This window comes from Jatropha curcas, chromosome 11, assembly GCF_041381405.1.
Source record: "Jatropha curcas cultivar XTBG-Jc1 chromosome 11, XTBG_Jcur_1.0, whole genome shotgun sequence".
Lineage (NCBI taxonomy): Eukaryota > Viridiplantae > Streptophyta > Magnoliopsida > Malpighiales > Euphorbiaceae > Jatropha > Jatropha curcas.
In genome coordinates this window covers 1,743,824-1,759,862 of record NC_143161.1, presented here as the reverse complement: position 1 = coordinate 1,759,862, position 16,039 = coordinate 1,743,824, and the positions used below count along the sequence as shown (strand labels likewise).

At 35.7% G+C, this 16,039-nt stretch overlaps 3 protein-coding genes across 3 annotated transcripts; 2 read left to right on the top strand and 1 right to left on the bottom strand.

The window, feature by feature from the left end:
* The first annotated feature begins 818 nt into the window (after positions 1-818).
* LOC105649577 (protein DEHYDRATION-INDUCED 19) lies at positions 819-6,666 on the top strand. The gene is made up of 6 exons (XM_089716248.1): positions 819-1,300; positions 1,434-1,573; positions 3,251-3,328; positions 3,464-3,747; positions 4,410-5,893; positions 6,094-6,666. The coding sequence occupies exons 1-5, from the start codon at positions 1,216-1,218 to the stop codon at positions 4,516-4,518; spliced, it is 696 nt and encodes a 231-aa protein (XP_089572374.1). The 5' UTR covers positions 819-1,215; the 3' UTR covers positions 4,519-5,893; positions 6,094-6,666.
* A 535-nt stretch (positions 6,667-7,201) lies between these two features.
* On the top strand, positions 7,202-10,447 carry LOC105650141 (pentatricopeptide repeat-containing protein At5g04780, mitochondrial). Its single transcript, XM_012237020.4, has one exon. The coding sequence runs from the start codon at positions 7,406-7,408 to the stop codon at positions 10,244-10,246; it is 2,841 nt and encodes a 946-aa protein (XP_012092410.2). The 5' UTR covers positions 7,202-7,405; the 3' UTR covers positions 10,247-10,447.
* A 315-nt stretch (positions 10,448-10,762) lies between these two features.
* NSL1 (MAC/Perforin domain-containing protein) lies at positions 10,763-15,776 on the bottom strand. Its single transcript, XM_012236263.4, has 7 exons — positions 15,286-15,776; positions 14,576-14,814; positions 13,807-13,990; positions 12,878-12,955; positions 12,600-12,783; positions 11,885-12,051; positions 10,763-11,570 (listed from the first exon to the last, which is right to left on the bottom strand). Exons 1-7 carry the CDS (start codon positions 15,547-15,549, stop codon positions 10,884-10,886), a joined length of 1,803 nt encoding a protein of 600 aa, XP_012091653.1. The 5' UTR covers positions 15,550-15,776; the 3' UTR covers positions 10,763-10,883.
* Positions 15,777-16,039: the final 263 nt, after the last annotated feature.

The following is a 16,039-nucleotide window of genomic DNA, read 5'->3' as shown; positions in this document are numbered from 1 at the left end:
TTTTATCTATTAAAATACATTATTAGTTTTTTATAAGAATAATATTTTTATTTAATATTATATGTGTATACCTTGTTTAGTTATATAAAATTACAGCCAATTCTGTCCCAATTGCTAATGAGGTGAAGAAAATAATTAAAAAATCTATCATGTCCAACCTTGTCATTCATAAACATCAAATCCAAAGACAGAATATATTAATTTCAAAATAAAAAAATATTTATATTATGTTAATTAATAAATAACTTGGACGCCAATTGAGGCTTGAATAATAATTTTACTGCTTGTTATTATTTTTTCTTTCATGAAAATAGAGCAAAGTTTAATAAAAGTTACAAACAAAATTTAAATCATACATAAATTATAAAATAAATATTCACAGTGGTTATATACTCCGACTTATATATTAGATGCTAAATCCCTTCATAAATAAAATAATAAAATAAATATATTGATATATTATGAATATATTTATATAGCAAATTAGTATTTATATTGTTAGGTAAGACTTTATTTACATATAAATGGAAATTTGTGATTATTCCATTTTATTATACAGTAGTAGGTAATAGATAACAAATTTTATTCTTTTCAAAAAAAAAAACAAATTTTATTTAAGGAGAGAAGGAGCAAGTGGCACCGATGATAATGGAAGATTAAATTTTAGGAATCACAAAAAATATATAAACACAAAGCTTGTAATTTTAAAACCACAAAAGATTATCCTAAACAAAGAAAAGAAAAAACAGGAAATGTAGAGGAACGTGCTTTAATTGCAGAGAAAATCCGACATTTGCTGTCATTTTGTTTACGTCATGTCCTGTCATGGCCACATAGCCATTCTCTCTCCTCCTTTAATTCAATCCCCAAAATATTCATTGAATTGAAGCTTCCTCTCATCAACCCCGCGATAACAATACCAATACCAATACCAAACCATCCTCAAAGAACAAGTCAAATACAATACAAACGTATCCTTCTCACTTCTCTATTGTCTTTCTTTCATTGTATTGATTAACTGAAACATTTTGATTCTTACACAGACAAGTCAAACATAGCCAGAAAAAACATATACCAGACAAATTAGAAATCTTTCTTTTTTTTTTCTTTTTCTTTTCTCACCTTAAATTGTTAAAAATTTATTTTGGAAGTGAATAACAGATTATATATTTTGATAATAAAGAGATTCAAATCTGTGATCTTTGAAGGAAAAAAATGGACTCCGATTTCTGGACCTCTCGTCTCGCAGCTGCCAAACGCCAATATACTTTGCAGCACCATCATCAGAGCTCTCACTTAGGTAGGCGTTTTTTTGTATGCTTTTTCTTATTTTATTTTCTGGGTTATGCTTTTTATTATTATTTCTTATTTTATTTTTCTGGGTTTTTTTTCTCCATCTCTGAATGTTTTTTTTTTTTTAATATGTGATTTAGATCGGTTGAGCATCGATGATTTCGAGGTAGAAGACGAGATCCGACCGGATTTCCCATGTCCCTATTGTTACGAGGATTTCGACATCGCTTCACTATGTTCCCATCTCGAAGACGAGCACTCGTGCGAGTCTAAAGTCACAGTAAGTTGAACATTTATATATTTTTCGAATAAAATTATTTGCCGTGTTTTTGCTTATGTACTTGGTTTCCTAACTTGGTTTTTCTTTCCTAAAAATGTGATCTTTTTTGTGTTTAAATTGGTTTCACTTGGTGTTGGGAAAGCCGACTCGATTGGGCTTGCTTTTTTTGGTAACTCACTGTTTACCTTTATGATTCGTAGGTTCACTAAGCCTTTTATTTCCTCTTATTATGGTTTTAATCATTTTGGAGCATTTCCTATATTATGTTTATGGTTTGAAATTTGCTACTTTTTTCCCTTCATAGAAAATAGGTTGAGGGGACCAATTTTTGTTGATACAAATTTGTCTGTGTATGTGCGTGGTCAAGGATTGTTGCTTTTCCATTTTAGGCATGGTGGAATTTTGGAAATGGATGCTTCCTTATTGGATATGCTATGCTGAGAAACAACTGTGCTGGTCCTTGGTTTGCCATAGGCACATGTCTTTGTTGCAATATGGGAAGGGGTACGATTGGCTGTTTGATTCCTTGTTTACATATAAAACAGGCTGTGTGATAGAAACACTCCTATGTTGAAAGTAGTCTAGTAGATTAATTTGCTTGGATTATGTGTTTTTAACTCATGCACGTCTTTGTGGATTGTCGGAGTGAGTTAGTTTCTCTGCATTTTTTTTCCCTGAATAGATCGAATCACTTTTTAATGCTCATTCTGCCCGATCTTCCAATTATGTTGTCTGCTGGGTTTCTGAACTGCAGTTTGCTTGTTAGAGAGGCTATCTATTGAACTGATGTTGTTGGTGATATGATAGAAGAAAGCATACATTGTGTAGCTCTAATGGTCATGATGAGGCTAGTACCTCCTTGAGTAGACCTACCTATGAATATGAAAGAAGATCTGAATATTAGATGAGTAATTTTTTTTTTTTCAGAACTTTCAGTTGAATGCCCCCTACTTGGCTAATTGGTTTCACATTTTTAGTTAGTTCTAAGAGCAAGTAAAAATGTTTGTAGAAGAGATATGAGTGAGGTAAAGGTTCCATGCTTGCAGTTGTAGACAGTGGCCAGAGCTTTTGGTTTCTGCAAGTTTTATTGTGTCAGATTTGCTTTGTTGAATGAATGTCAAAGATGTGGTGGTTGACACAATATTTGAGATAGTGGCTTGTTATTTAATAATTTGAGATTTAAATGAGGATATATATATATATATATATATATTCATTAAGCTTTCTTGCTGAGTAAGAAATTCGGTATCTTCTTTATAAAAATCCTTTCTTATTCTTGGCACTTTCCTACTTTCATTGTGGAAAGGTGTTGTTGCAGTGTTAAAAGGTATAATCAAAGAGAAAAAAAAAAAAAAAAATTGAACCTACATTTTATGAAGATCAATTTAAACCACCCCCCCCCCCCTCTTTCTCTCTCTCTCTCTCTCTCTCTCTCTCTCTCTCTCTCTCTCTCTAGACAGCCTGCATCTTTCATTCTTTCTCTACAAACCTTTTTATGCCTTTTGCGTATATTTTCAGTCCAAGATGATACCAAGGAAAGAAATAAAATAACTGAATATCTTGATTGTTATTTTTTAAAACTATGGATTGGTGGAGTATGATTTACGTAAAAAGCTTTTGATTCTAATTGATGCTTTTCTAACAGAATTTCATGCTTCATCCACTTTGCCAATGCAGGTATGTCCTATTTGCTCTGTTAAAGTTTCAAGAGACATGCTAAGTCATATCACACTGCAACATGGAAACTTGTTCAAGATATCCTTAAATTGAAAGTTTCATTAGTCTGAAGTTTCTTGTTTTGTTATTAGCATCTTAAAAGGCTTGATCTTTTACCTAATAAGTACCAAGAAAATCTAATTTTTTATTAAGTTTCCTTTAACTAGAGATTACTTGCAGAGACGTCGCAGATTACGTAGAGTTGCAATTCCCAATAGTCAGGCATTGTCTCTTCTAGGTCGAGATCTCCGTGAGGCTCATTTGCAAGTGCTTTTAGGGGGTGGTGCATATAGGTCAAGCAATGGAAATGTTACTAATGCGGCTACTGATCCTTTCCTTTCGTCTCTTATTTTGAATTTCCCTGCATCTGAAGCCGAGGAAATTTCAAAGTCTGTGGTAACAAGTGTGGAAGATACTCCTCCAAGAACTTCAGCGCCAGCATACATGTGGAGATCAAGGTACTGACTACTGATTCCATGTATTTCTTTAATAATAGATGGAGCAAATTGGAAACTAATTTATGCCATTGTTTTACTCTTTCATTCGTTAGAATGAGATATACATAGAAATCAAAAGAAAAAAAAAATTGTCAATATCATTCAGCTCGACTCCTCTGAGTGATCGATCAAAGGGAACTTTTGTTTTAGCATATATATGGAGTTGCATTGCCATTTTAGTTGGGGCTTAGTTTCCCTTTTCTTCATCCTTCATTCCCCAAGAGAGAGAGAGAGAAAAAAAAAAAATCTGGGTGAGTTGGTTTTCTTTTTCCTTTGTACTCTGCTCATCATAAAATGACTCTCTGATTATTTTTTTTCCCCTATTCTGGGGGAGGGGGAGGAAAAAGAACACCCTTCTGTGTTCTTTTATTTTGATTTAGTTGCTTGCTTGTGTGTTCTCTTCTTGGATTCTGACTTAGTTACACTTCAGGAACTCATCCAGGATAAGAAAGATAATGGTCTTGCTATCATTTCTTATCTGCATATATTCTTTCCTCATTGCTGAGTTATTCGATTAGAATAGAATCCAATTAAAAATAGAATCGTCCTAATGCATTATCAAACACTAAGAAACTGTATTTTGGATTTAAATTGACTTTTTGTGTGTGTGGACTTTCTTGCAGTTTGGATCCCTCTTTGACTTTTGAAGAAAGGGAGAAAAGGATGAGACAAGCAACAGGAAGAGCTGGTTTTGTGCAGGACCTGCTTCTATCTACTCTATTAAGCGACTAACAAAAGCAGTAAGTTGTTTAGAAAAATAATTGGATGAGATATAAATTCGTTTCATGAGAGGTAAATGTTGGATGGGATTCTAATTGTTTACGTTATCGACCACTTCAATGTATACCTCATTTGAAATGTTGAAGCAGCCCCAATAATTGCTGGATGATAGATATCTCCTCCTCTGAATTGTACTACCTTCTGCAGAAACAATGATCTTCTGTTCACAGAAGACTTTTAATTTATGAATAGTTTGTCTTGCAAGATAAACTCTTTGAACGCCAATTCACAGCAAAGCATCCATGATCATCATCTTATAGAGCAATGTTACTCCTCTTTCAGTTCCTGCACAAGTGGATAGTGTAGAGGGAGAAGAATGTGTAATGCTTAATTCTGTAATATTTGTTGCCTTTGTTGAGTTCCCTCAAAAGTAAACTATATGGAAGAAATCTGTTAAGTCTTTTCTGTTGGTTACGTTAGAAGCTGATGACATCCTTAACATTTGTGGAATGAAATATTAAAATGACTTTGTAATAATTTTAATATTTAAACTATTTCAAATGAATAATCATCCACATAGATGATACAGAAAAGTGGGATGGATATTCTAAAACAATGTCAAAAAGTTTCTCATCCTCAATTATTAATATTATGCCACTCGAGACCGACAACTGTTGGAAAAAAATTATCAACTTAAGGAAGATTACTCTTGTAACCAAACAAAACTGATGCGTCCCAATTGGACAAGCACCATACTTGTTTAGTATTTTGTCACCTAACGGAGGTTGGCGGCGGCGGGTCGGTCATTACTGAGTCATCATCACTAACCATTTTGTGCCGGTTAACGATTAACAAAAAAAACAGAGGAAGATAAAGGAAAGCTCATTTCCATATTCTATTGGACGGTAAGGTCGGTGTTCCACCACCACCACTACCTCCAATTCTCAACAAATATAAAAAAATACATTAACATAACTTCAAAACTCTACCCTTTATCCACTTCTACTACACGTGGATCAATCTCCCTCCGCCCATCTATAGATAATTTCATCTAACGGTCTCTAATCACCAGAGCTAACTTTAGTCCACTATTTGTCCAATTACGTCCCATCCTGGTCGCAGAAATTAAAAACTAAACACCCCGTTATAATTACACAATTGCCCCTATTTAAGGTTGCTGATATATTAAAAGCGATGGGTTTGAAACTCGACAAAGCTTTCTCTTCTCATCTCGAGGTCTAATTAATAGTCTCTCTGATATTTTTCGAAGACGTGATATGGTGGTGGAGCTTTTCGTTTTGGGTTGCACGGGAGTTGTAATGTTGCTGCATGGAGCTAATTTTTTCTTCCATATTCTTTACCAACCTATGGCCGTTCGTAACCTCAGGTACTTGCTTTCTCCCCAAACCTCAATTTTTGATTTTCGATTTCATTTTTTATCAAAGTTCCAATTTTTATCTTTTTCAAGTGAAAAGATCAAAATTTTAATCTTTTTTATTTTATTTAAAGGATTAATTCTTCATCTAATCGATGATTTCTTATCAATTTCTTCTTGTAATAATATGCTTATGATGGATTTGGTTTCAGTTTTCTGGGTTTCGTTGGATGGTGAAGGAAGAAGAGAGAGGAAGTGGAGATGGGTGATGACTGATTCTTCGCGGAAAGAAAACTAGTAGTACTAATGAAGATTAGTGGTAGCTTGCATCTACGTTGATCTATGTACATTTTTTTTTTTTTTTTTTTTGGGGGGGGGGCGAAAATAATAAGATTTTAGTTTAGATTGACCAAGCGGTTAAAATTCAACCCCAAATTAATAATGGATCACTCAACAGAGCACTCTACATGAATGTTCGATCTGATTTAATTTTCAGCTTTTGCCTCTTTCAGAGAAATGGCAACTTACGATTTTTCTGGAGTTTATATATATTTCACTCTGTTTTGTCGGATCAAGAAGGTTGGTGGTCAGGTGCAGTGCTTGGTGTTGGTATGCAAATATAATATGGTGGAGGAATTGCGAAAAAGATTAACCGTTTGGTGGAGAATTTGTTATGTGAATCATAATGTCTTGTAATTTTTGCAAGCAATTAGTTAAGAGATCTTTTTCATATGCTCTGTATTTGATGTGTGGGTCAATAGAAAGATCAGTCATTTCCAGTTGTATATCTGTGCCGAATGTCGGTGATCAATCGAGGGAAGACGGTAGGTGGACACTCTGTTTTGTGTTTATGGGTTGCGTGTTCGTGAACATGCATGCAAAATTCAAACTCCGTTGAATTTTAAATTTGAGAACGATGAAAATTTTGCAAATTTCTATTAAAATGGAAATGATGAATTTATGTAGTTGAAGATGACTAAAGCTGGATTTACATTCCTCAAAGTGGAGCTGAAACCAGGCATATTTAGTTGATCTTGAAAATAAATTTGTTAATATGTAGTAGTATCTTTAAATCTATTAAGTAATTAAATAAAATTAATTGGTTACATTAACAATTTTTCTCCAAAAACTATAAAATTTAATTATTCAAATTTAGAAGTTATTACTTCGATGGTTTACCTTAAGATTGGAAGGAAATGAATGCTTAGAAACAGAGAATTCTATTTAAAAAGTAATTACTTTTTAAATGATACTTTTATTCATTATATTATATCAAAGACATTGAGATTATATATATGAATGATGCTATAAAATATGATATAATTCAATATGAATTTCAAAGCAATGCCATTAGATTGAAATTATTCTTGGACGGAATCGCATAACATTCCCAATTTGTGAGCCAAGGTAACCCAAAAATAATCTACTAAATTGCAAGAATTCAGAAAAGAAAACGACTTATCGATTGTTTGCTTACCGTCGTTAGTTATATAGTGAGAAGAGTGCACAAATCCCGACTGGTTTATGATCAAATGGACGATGAACCTCTGTTATCTCCATTCGCTCCAAAAACAGCTCCACCAACCGCATTACCCACTTTTTAGACCCTTCATTCACAAAACCCCAAGCCTCTACTCTAATAAAGTTACTAAATTTTTTGTCCACGCCTCTACTAAATTTATTCATCACCCGCAGATCACTAGTTTCTCAGTCGCAATCCAGAAGTCCAATTTATCCTACACGAAGCTCCTTTCTCAATGTACAGCTTCAAAATCTCTGACTCCGGGCATGGAAATCCATGCCCATGTAATCAAATTCGGCTTAACACAAGACCCCAAAATAAGAAACATTTTGATTAATCTTTACTCGAAGTGCCAGTTTTTTCATTATGCATGGAAACTGGTTGATAAAAGTACTGAACCGGATTTAGTTTCTTGGTCTGCTTTGATTTCTGGATATTCACAAAATGGGTTTGGTAAAGAAGCAATTTTGGCCTTCTATGAGATGCATTTGTTGGGTGTAAAGTGCAACGAATTTACTTTTCCTAGCGTACTTAAGGCTTGTAATATTACCAAGGATTTGTGGCTGGGTAGGCAGGTTCATGGGATTGTGGTGGTAACTGGTTTTGAGAATGATGAGTTTGTCGCAAACAGTTTGGTTGTTTTGTATGCGAAATGTGGGCGGTTAAGGGATGCGAGGAGGATTTTTGAGGCAATCACAGAACGGAGTGTTGTTTCATGGAATGCATTGTTATCTTCTTATGTGCAGAGTGATTCATGCAGAGAAGCAATTGGTTTGTTTGAGGATATGCTTTTGAGTGGAATAAGGCCTAACGAGTTTAGTTTATCCTGTATGATAAACGCTTGCACGGACTTGGAGGATAATGTTCAAGGAAGAAAGGTTCATGGATACTCGATAAAGCTTGCGTATGATTTCGATCTATTCTCAGCAAATGCTCTAGTTGATATGTATGCAAAAGTAGGGACGCTAGAAGAAGCTATCCGTGCTTTTGAGGAAATAGCAAAACCTGATGTTGTTTCTTGGAATGCTATTACTGCCGGTTGTGTTCTTCATGAGTACCATCACTGGGCGTTAGAATTGTTTGGGAAAATGAATAGATCAGGTATTTGCCCTAACATGTTTACCATCTCGATCGCTCTAAAATCTTGTGCTGCAATGGGTCTCAGGGAATTAGGAAGACAGTTGCATTCCAGATTAATAAAGATGGATATAGGATCAGATTCTTTTGTAGGTGCTGGACTCATAGATATGTATTCCAAGTGCGACTTAATGGCTGAAGCGAGATTGGTTTTTAAGTTAATGCCGGAAAAGGACTTGATTGCTTGGAATACTGTGATCAGTGGGTATTCACAAAATGGGGAAGACATTGAAGCTGCCTCTCTTTTTCCTTTGATGTACCAGTGGGGAGTGGGGTTCAACCAAACTACTTTATCAACAGTGCTTAAATCTGTAGCTTGCTTGCAGGATAATCAATTTTGCAGCCAAATTCATGCACTTTCTGTGAAATCAGGGTTTGAATCTGACAGTTACGTTGCAAACAGTCTAATTGATACATACGGCAAATGTGGCTATACAGAAGGTGCAACCAGAGTATTCAAAGAAAGCCCAGTTGTAGATTTGGTGGCATTCACATCTATGATAACGGCTTATTCCCAGGATGGACAAGGTGAAGAAGCTTTAAAGCTATATCTGGAGATGCAAGATAGGAAGATCAAACCGGATTCCTTCCTTTGCAGTTCTCTCTTGAATGCATGTGCAAATTTGTCGGCATATGAACAAGGGAAACAAGTTCATGTTCATGTCTTGAAGTTTGGATTCATATCAGATATTTTTGCTGGGAATTCACTTGTTAACATGTATGCCAAATGTGGAAGCATAGATGACGCTGACCTCGCTTTCTCTGAAATACCTGAGAGAGGAATAGTATCATGGTCTGCAATGATTGGAGGGCTTGCTCAACATGGGCATGCGAAAGAAGCCCTCCAATTGTTCAATCAGATGCTGAAAGATGGAGTTCGTCCTAATCACATAACTCTTGTGAGTGTACTTTGTGCATGCAATCATGCAGGTTTGGTTGCTGAAGCTCAACAATATTTCAAATCAATGGAAACGTTGTTCGGTTTTGAACCAATGCAAGAACATTATGCTTGTATGATTGATCTCCTTGGTCGAGCAGGAAAATTAGACGAGGCAATGGAGCTTGTAAATATAATGCCATTTCAAGCTAATGCTTCAGTGTGGGGAGCCCTTCTTGGTGCTGCAAGAATCCATAAGAATGTTGAGCTTGGAGAACAAGCTGCCGAGATGCTTTTTGCCCTGCAACCTGAGAAATCAGGTACCCATGTCCTGCTTGCGAACATTTATGCAGCAGCTGGCATGTGGAGTGATGTTGCAAAGGTGAGAAGACTCATGAAGGACAGCAGCCTGAAGAAGGAACCTGGCATGAGTTGGATTGAGGTGAAAGACAAGGTATACACATTTATAGTAGGAGATAGAAGCCATTCTAGAAGTAAGGAAATTTATGCAAAGCTTGATGAGCTAAGCGACCTCTTAAATAAAGCCGGCTATGCCCCTATGATAGAAATTGACCTGCATGATGTTGAACGAAATGAGAAAGAGCAGCTTCTATTCCACCACAGTGAGAAACTTGCAGTTGCTTTTGGGTTGATTGCCACACCGCCGGGAGCTCCCATTAGGGTGAAAAAGAATCTTCGAATCTGTGTGGATTGCCATACTGTATTCAAGTACATTTGCAAAATTGTCTCGAGGGAGATTATTGTGAGAGACATAAACAGATTCCACCATTTCAGAGATGGCTTCTGTTCTTGCGGAGATTATTGGTAGAATTTGAGAGTAGTCTATTGTTCATTCATTGTTCACTAACTCCTCCCCATACATTATTTAACATTTAGGCATACTGACAAAGGCGTTTTTCTGGTTTTTTTTCCCCCTCAACTATATTTATTTGATGAAGATGAATTTTGTATTACATTTAATTTTTTAACTCATATGTTGTTTATCAAAAATGAAGTTCCTACGTTTTGAGATTGATTGCAAGAATCAGTTCAATTTAAAGAATAAACCTTTATATTTAGGTTGGTTATTTGCTGCCTGCCCTATTTTCATTGCAGATATTGATGAATTAAACTATCTTGTTGTAAATAAACTCCACCTTTACTAGTTGCTGGTAGCTTTTCCTTATTTATCGGCACTTATATGTCCCATAACACTCTGTTAATTTAAGGTCGAAGCGTGCTCGGAGCAACATGATTTACTGTCAGTTTTATTATTTTTGGTTGCACCAGAAGATAAATTACTAATTACCAAACACATGATGGAAGATTCTTATTTGCCAGTAGCTTTGCACCAAACAACATCCATTGAAGTCGTTTCTTTAAGAATCGGAATTTGAGAAAATAATTGCACACGTATCATTTACAACAGAATACAGATTGTTATATTTGTTCTCGAGTGAGCTTTCTCACATCAACATCATCGACTCCTCCGACATTATAGCTAACAAGGAATACTTGGCTTTGAGTGAGATTCTACCACCTTCTACACAAAGCTTTGCTCCAGTTACCACCCAATATCCAGGCAAGTCCTCTGGACCTCTCACCATTTCCTTGGTATCCACAAAATTTGACATTTTTGGAGTATTTGTTGGTGGACCTCCAGGAAAAACTGCAGAATTCACATCTACTTTTACTTGCTTTGCAGTTGGATTCAGTCCGGCACTGAATCTTGTACTAATTAACATTGAGAAAACCCCTGATTTTCGTGACAAAGATGAAGGTCCATCCCATTCTGACCTACGGATCCTTGCTGATGCCACCATTGAGAATCCTAGCCTTAAGAACAGAATTTTCTTCATACCAATAACCTTAACCTCAAACCAAGCCCTTGTCACAATAAAAGCAGAGTCATCAATGCGGGCATCATTATACTGCACCGGAGCAGTACAAACATGTGAAAAGATGCTCCAGTTTACAGGTTCAAAGTAGCCTCGTTCCACAGGTTCATCAATTGGCTCATAACTATGATCGTCTGACAGTTGGACAATATTGGGAAGAGTGGAGAGATGCTGGAGATGGATAGCCAAATGGTCACTTCTCTTACCTTCCAAGTATAAGCGGATTCCTGTCACTGGCCGATTTCCAGAATCAACCTGTAAAGCATGGATTTATAAAACAGGAAAAAGTTAGCAGGTTAATAAAACCAGAAAGATGTTCATTTGTGAAATTCTGTAAAAAGCATATTTTAAGAGTTCAATATCAAATAAATAAATAGCAATATAATGTTCTCGCTTTCTAAGGCAATATCTCTGTGGGGGCTATGAAGATGCTAAACATTACATGATAACCCAGTAACCTTAAATGTTCCTTTCCCTCCACCCCAAGGTCCTAGCAACAACTAGAAAAAAAAAAAAATCTCGAATCAATTCAAATCTTCATATTCTATGTGTTGCAATACAGCAATCACCTGCATAGTATTGACGTAGAGCTTAGGGCCCATAAAGGTAAACCGAAGACAGGGGGTTGCTTGTTTTCTGCGCTTAAGAGCAAGAGGCAGATCACCATATACTGGAGCCCATTGCCGAGGTACCTGAAACTCAAGAAACTGATGAAGTTCCTCTATGGGTGGTTTGTCTGCAAGATTCAATTACACATCAAACTATTATCTTAGGAATACAAAGTTGTGATGAAACTTGAATGCAACAATGTTTCAGATCATAATGCATTTGTTAAAACCCTACAAGTAGTCCCAGTTAACAGAACATTTAGAAGATCATCACCTAGCAAAATGTCAATCAAATGTGTGCATCTATTATTCTCCATAAGACCTGCCTACAAGTCCTCTAACATCTAGTTGAATACATGCTCCAACATAAACATACATGGAGTGATTAGGCTAACCAATTGTATAGCAAGACTGGCCGAATGTCAAAACCTAATGGCTAAGATGTACATTGTATGGCTACAAGCCACTATGAACCAAGAGCTAGGATTTGCCTGAAACCAATCCAGTATATCTAGTTTGCAGTGTGATATCCAAATATATAGTTAAAATTACAGCCCTGATTTACTGTATAACTTGGACTACACTACATGTAATTCTTTGAATGCAGGATCACACCATTGTTGGATAACCAATATCTTATGGAAACCAAATTAATAATAGAGAAATATGTACGCACATCGAAGGTAAAGATTCACTGCATGACTTAAAAATCCACTGCCTCGGACACCACTCAAGAGAGAAGTTATAGGCACAAAGGACATTGAAATAACATTTGGCGACTGTGATATAGTTGAGAGCCATTGATTGTGACTTTGACCAATATCTACACCTCCCCTTCGAATAGAAATGCTCAGTATATCCTGAAAAGAATGAATAAATCAACCAAAAATCTTGGTCTGTTCAGTGCAGCTTGTCCCATGGGGCATATTCAGCCGTTGCATTACAACTATTTACCTCATTCTTTATGGGAGTAATGACAGGTGGCCTAATTGAAGTAGCAAATCCTCGTTGGAGATCCCATGGATCTTTCTCCTGAATTGATAAATAGGAATAGCATCTTTAAAAGGGGCATTCATTGTTATCTGTCCAAATTACATTTCAATAACTTTATTTTAAAACCAAAGATATTAAGAAATTATTCCCAGGACACTCAATATTAACTTGATCTCATGCTTAAATCTGAGTTGCCACCACTATGCTTATTGCTTTCTCTATTGCTCGTAATGAAAATTAGAAGTGTAGATTCCAAAAAGTATCAAATACACACTGTTGATTTCAGTCAACTTAGTTCCCTTGACGAATGTAAAAGTCAATTTTCAACGAAAATGAAAAATGAATGATGAATAGAAATTTTGAAAGCAAAAAAATGGTTTTAGTGCAAAACTGCTGATAAAGCTCCTAGAAGACGAATAAAGTGCCTCATTAAATTCTACTAGCAGCAGTTACAAAATGAAATAAGAAAGAGAAACAGTAAATAACAGAGAGAAGTTTGATAAGGAATGGAGTTGTTGATTTAGCTTTACATATAAAGTTTAATGATTTGACTTGGAGCAGATAGTTTTAGCGTCAAAAAAGTGAGCAGTTAAGAAAGCTTGCTGCATACTTCTGCAGCCATGATAAAGTTAGCATTTTTCTTCCAAGTTCATAATAATTATATCCAAGTCCTTTTTAGAAGACTTCCAGGCCAAGAAGTAAAAAAACAGCAGCTAGATGCCTGAGAAAGTGACATTCAGACAATTTCCAATGGACTTCTCTTTACAGGTCCAGTCATTTGGTAACACCTTCTTCTGTCTACATCGTCTGATATTTGTAATGTATCATACATCTTATATCAAGGAAAAAAAATGATCCTCATAGTTATCATAATTTGCACTTTCATATACCTTTGATTGTCTTGACAGTTCTGTGGCATTTCCCTCAGAAAATCTCTCATCAGCTAATTGCTTTAAAATTTTCTGCATTTCAGGAGGCTGAGCATTTGACTTGTGCAACTGCTTCATGTGTATGACATCTTTACCTCCCATCTTTACCCCAACAACAATATGAGTACCGTATTTCTCAATGAATCTGAAAAGTCACACAATCAATAAATTGGCATGTCAGTAGAAAAGCAGTTAGTTACTTTGCTTCAGCCGAAACTCATATGCAAGCATTATAACTTCTCATAATTCTTTTCATATAGGGGCTAATAGGTGTAGACAGAGTTGTCAATTCAGATGATGACTTCATTTATATATATATATATATATATATATATATATCTGATCGTGCAGTCTCATCAGCCTATTTCAATTATTAGGGAATATTAGTTACTTTAAGGGCTTACTTAAACTGTGTGAAGGTAATCTGTCACTTGGTCTTTAAATTGTATCTAACTTGAATTGTTTTATTTTCATATACGTTTTATTCCTACAGGCTATAACTAAAAAGGTTATGAATCATTTATTAGTTTCAACACAGAAACACACATTGTTACAGAAACTTGGCTCAGTTATCTAAATCCAACTCCAACACACAAAGTCACAAATGTAAAGGACACTGGGAAGTATTTAAGGCTCAAAATGTTTATCTTTGTAACATTTTGCATGTTATTCAAATTAGAGAAGCAATTATATGTAAATTGAGATGAGCTTTGAGCATTAAAGAACTTACTCAGCAAGAGCAGCAGCGTCCCATGAAGTAGGCACTTCTTGTTTCAACTGCTCAGACAAGGTTAAATGGGATCTTTCCAACTCAATGTTGTATAAAGTTATGAACCAACCGTCATAAGCAAGGTTTTTCACGGAAGATGCATCCTTCTGCCAGCATCCCCTGAAGTCAAACATCGCATTAAATAGTCCTGAAGGAATTTTACCTGACAAAGAAAGATCCTGATTGAACTTCTCCGTCATCTACAATAAAATGTGTATAGGCTGAGTCAGACAAAATTACAAATTATAATAAGAATCATAAACAATCTTTACTCCTTGTTTAATATGGAGAGATTGGAAATTTCGGATTGATTTACAAACAGTAGAACTTGGTATGATGATGTTGAATCCCTAATGAATCCCACAAAATTCCATGGAATTCATTTATATCAATTAAAGAAATGGATTATCAGTTTTACCAAACAAATCGAAATGGACAATTATACAAATTTCAGCAATTTCAGTATATTATCCAAATCAAAATCAGCTTCTTTTTATAAGTATTGAGTTGACCAAATTGCACACCAAACACTTGGAAAAAAAAAAAAAAAAAAAAAAAGGAAAAAGAACAACAGGCACTTCCTGAAAGCAACTGTCCTCCCTAATTTAACACTAAATCTTGAAAAACTTTAAAAAAAAAAAAAAATCAAACACAAAAGTGAGTATATTTACCTGATTAAAAGAGAGAACATCAGAGCGGAACCTAGTACGCTCTCCCTTATCGCACTTGACTGCACTGGAAACGTTTGGAACAATAATCCCACCAGGAACAACGAGGTCGCGGGTAAGAGTCGGGTCAAGCTCAATCAATCTGGACCCTAAAGGACCAGGCTTGCAAGCAGACAATCTGATATCACAAGTCAAATCGTAGCCAAATCCAATAACAGAGACCGCCTTATCCGCAGCGGATTTGGGGTCGAGGCGATTAAAAGCCATGGAGGAGGAATCAGACGGCGGAGATCGGCACAAGAAACTGGGATTTCTGGGATATTACGAAAGAACAGTGTTTTACAGTTCGTTAGGGTTTTAGTTAGTGGAGTTGTCAACGAATTGAAGAGAAGACCCATTGAAGTAGTCTTTCGTTTAAGAGAGGGAGGTAGACTTCAATTAGCTGTTGGCTGTTGGATTTTTTTTTTTTCTTTTCTTTTTTTTTTTTAGCAACTGACAAAAACGACTTTTGAAGAGGTTTTCTTACTTTGAATTTTTGACTTGAAGAGTTTTGTTAGTGTAGACGCAAGCAACAAATTGGCGGCTGTGTTTTGGGCTTCCGCCACGTGCAGCATGTAGTTAAAGTTAGTCCATTTCCATAACCCTTTTTCCCGCAATATGACGTTTACCAGGAAAACCGAATAAAACGGTTTACTTATTACTGTTTATGGAATAGTTCTTGGTTTGGTTTTAGTACTGCAGGTGAGTTACGTCCCCG

Bases quoted from the DNA above. Each gene is read 5' to 3' on its own strand.
- NSL1 (XM_012236263.4), bottom strand. From the start codon at position 15,549: ATGGCTTTTAATCGCCTCGACCCCAAATCCGCTGCGGATAAGGCGGTC. The intron at 14,815-15,285 runs GTAAATATACTC...ATTTTATTGTAG, and splicing joins ATGTTCTCTCTTTTAATCAG to ATGACGGAGAAGTTCAATCA. The intron at 12,052-12,599 runs GTGCGTACATAT...TGAATCTTGCAG, and splicing joins AGTGAATCTTTACCTTCGAT to ACAAACCACCCATAGAGGAA.
- LOC105650141 (XM_012237020.4), top strand. From the start codon at position 7,406: ATGATCAAATGGACGATGAACCTCTGTTATCTCCATTCGCTCCAAAAA.
- LOC105649577 (XM_089716248.1), top strand. From the start codon at position 1,216: ATGGACTCCGATTTCTGGACCTCTCGTCTCGCAGCTGCCAAACGCCAA. The intron at 1,301-1,433 runs GTAGGCGTTTTT...TATGTGATTTAG, and splicing joins TCATCAGAGCTCTCACTTAG to ATCGGTTGAGCATCGATGAT. The intron at 3,748-4,409 runs GTACTGACTACT...ACTTTCTTGCAG, and splicing joins GCATACATGTGGAGATCAAG to TTTGGATCCCTCTTTGACTT.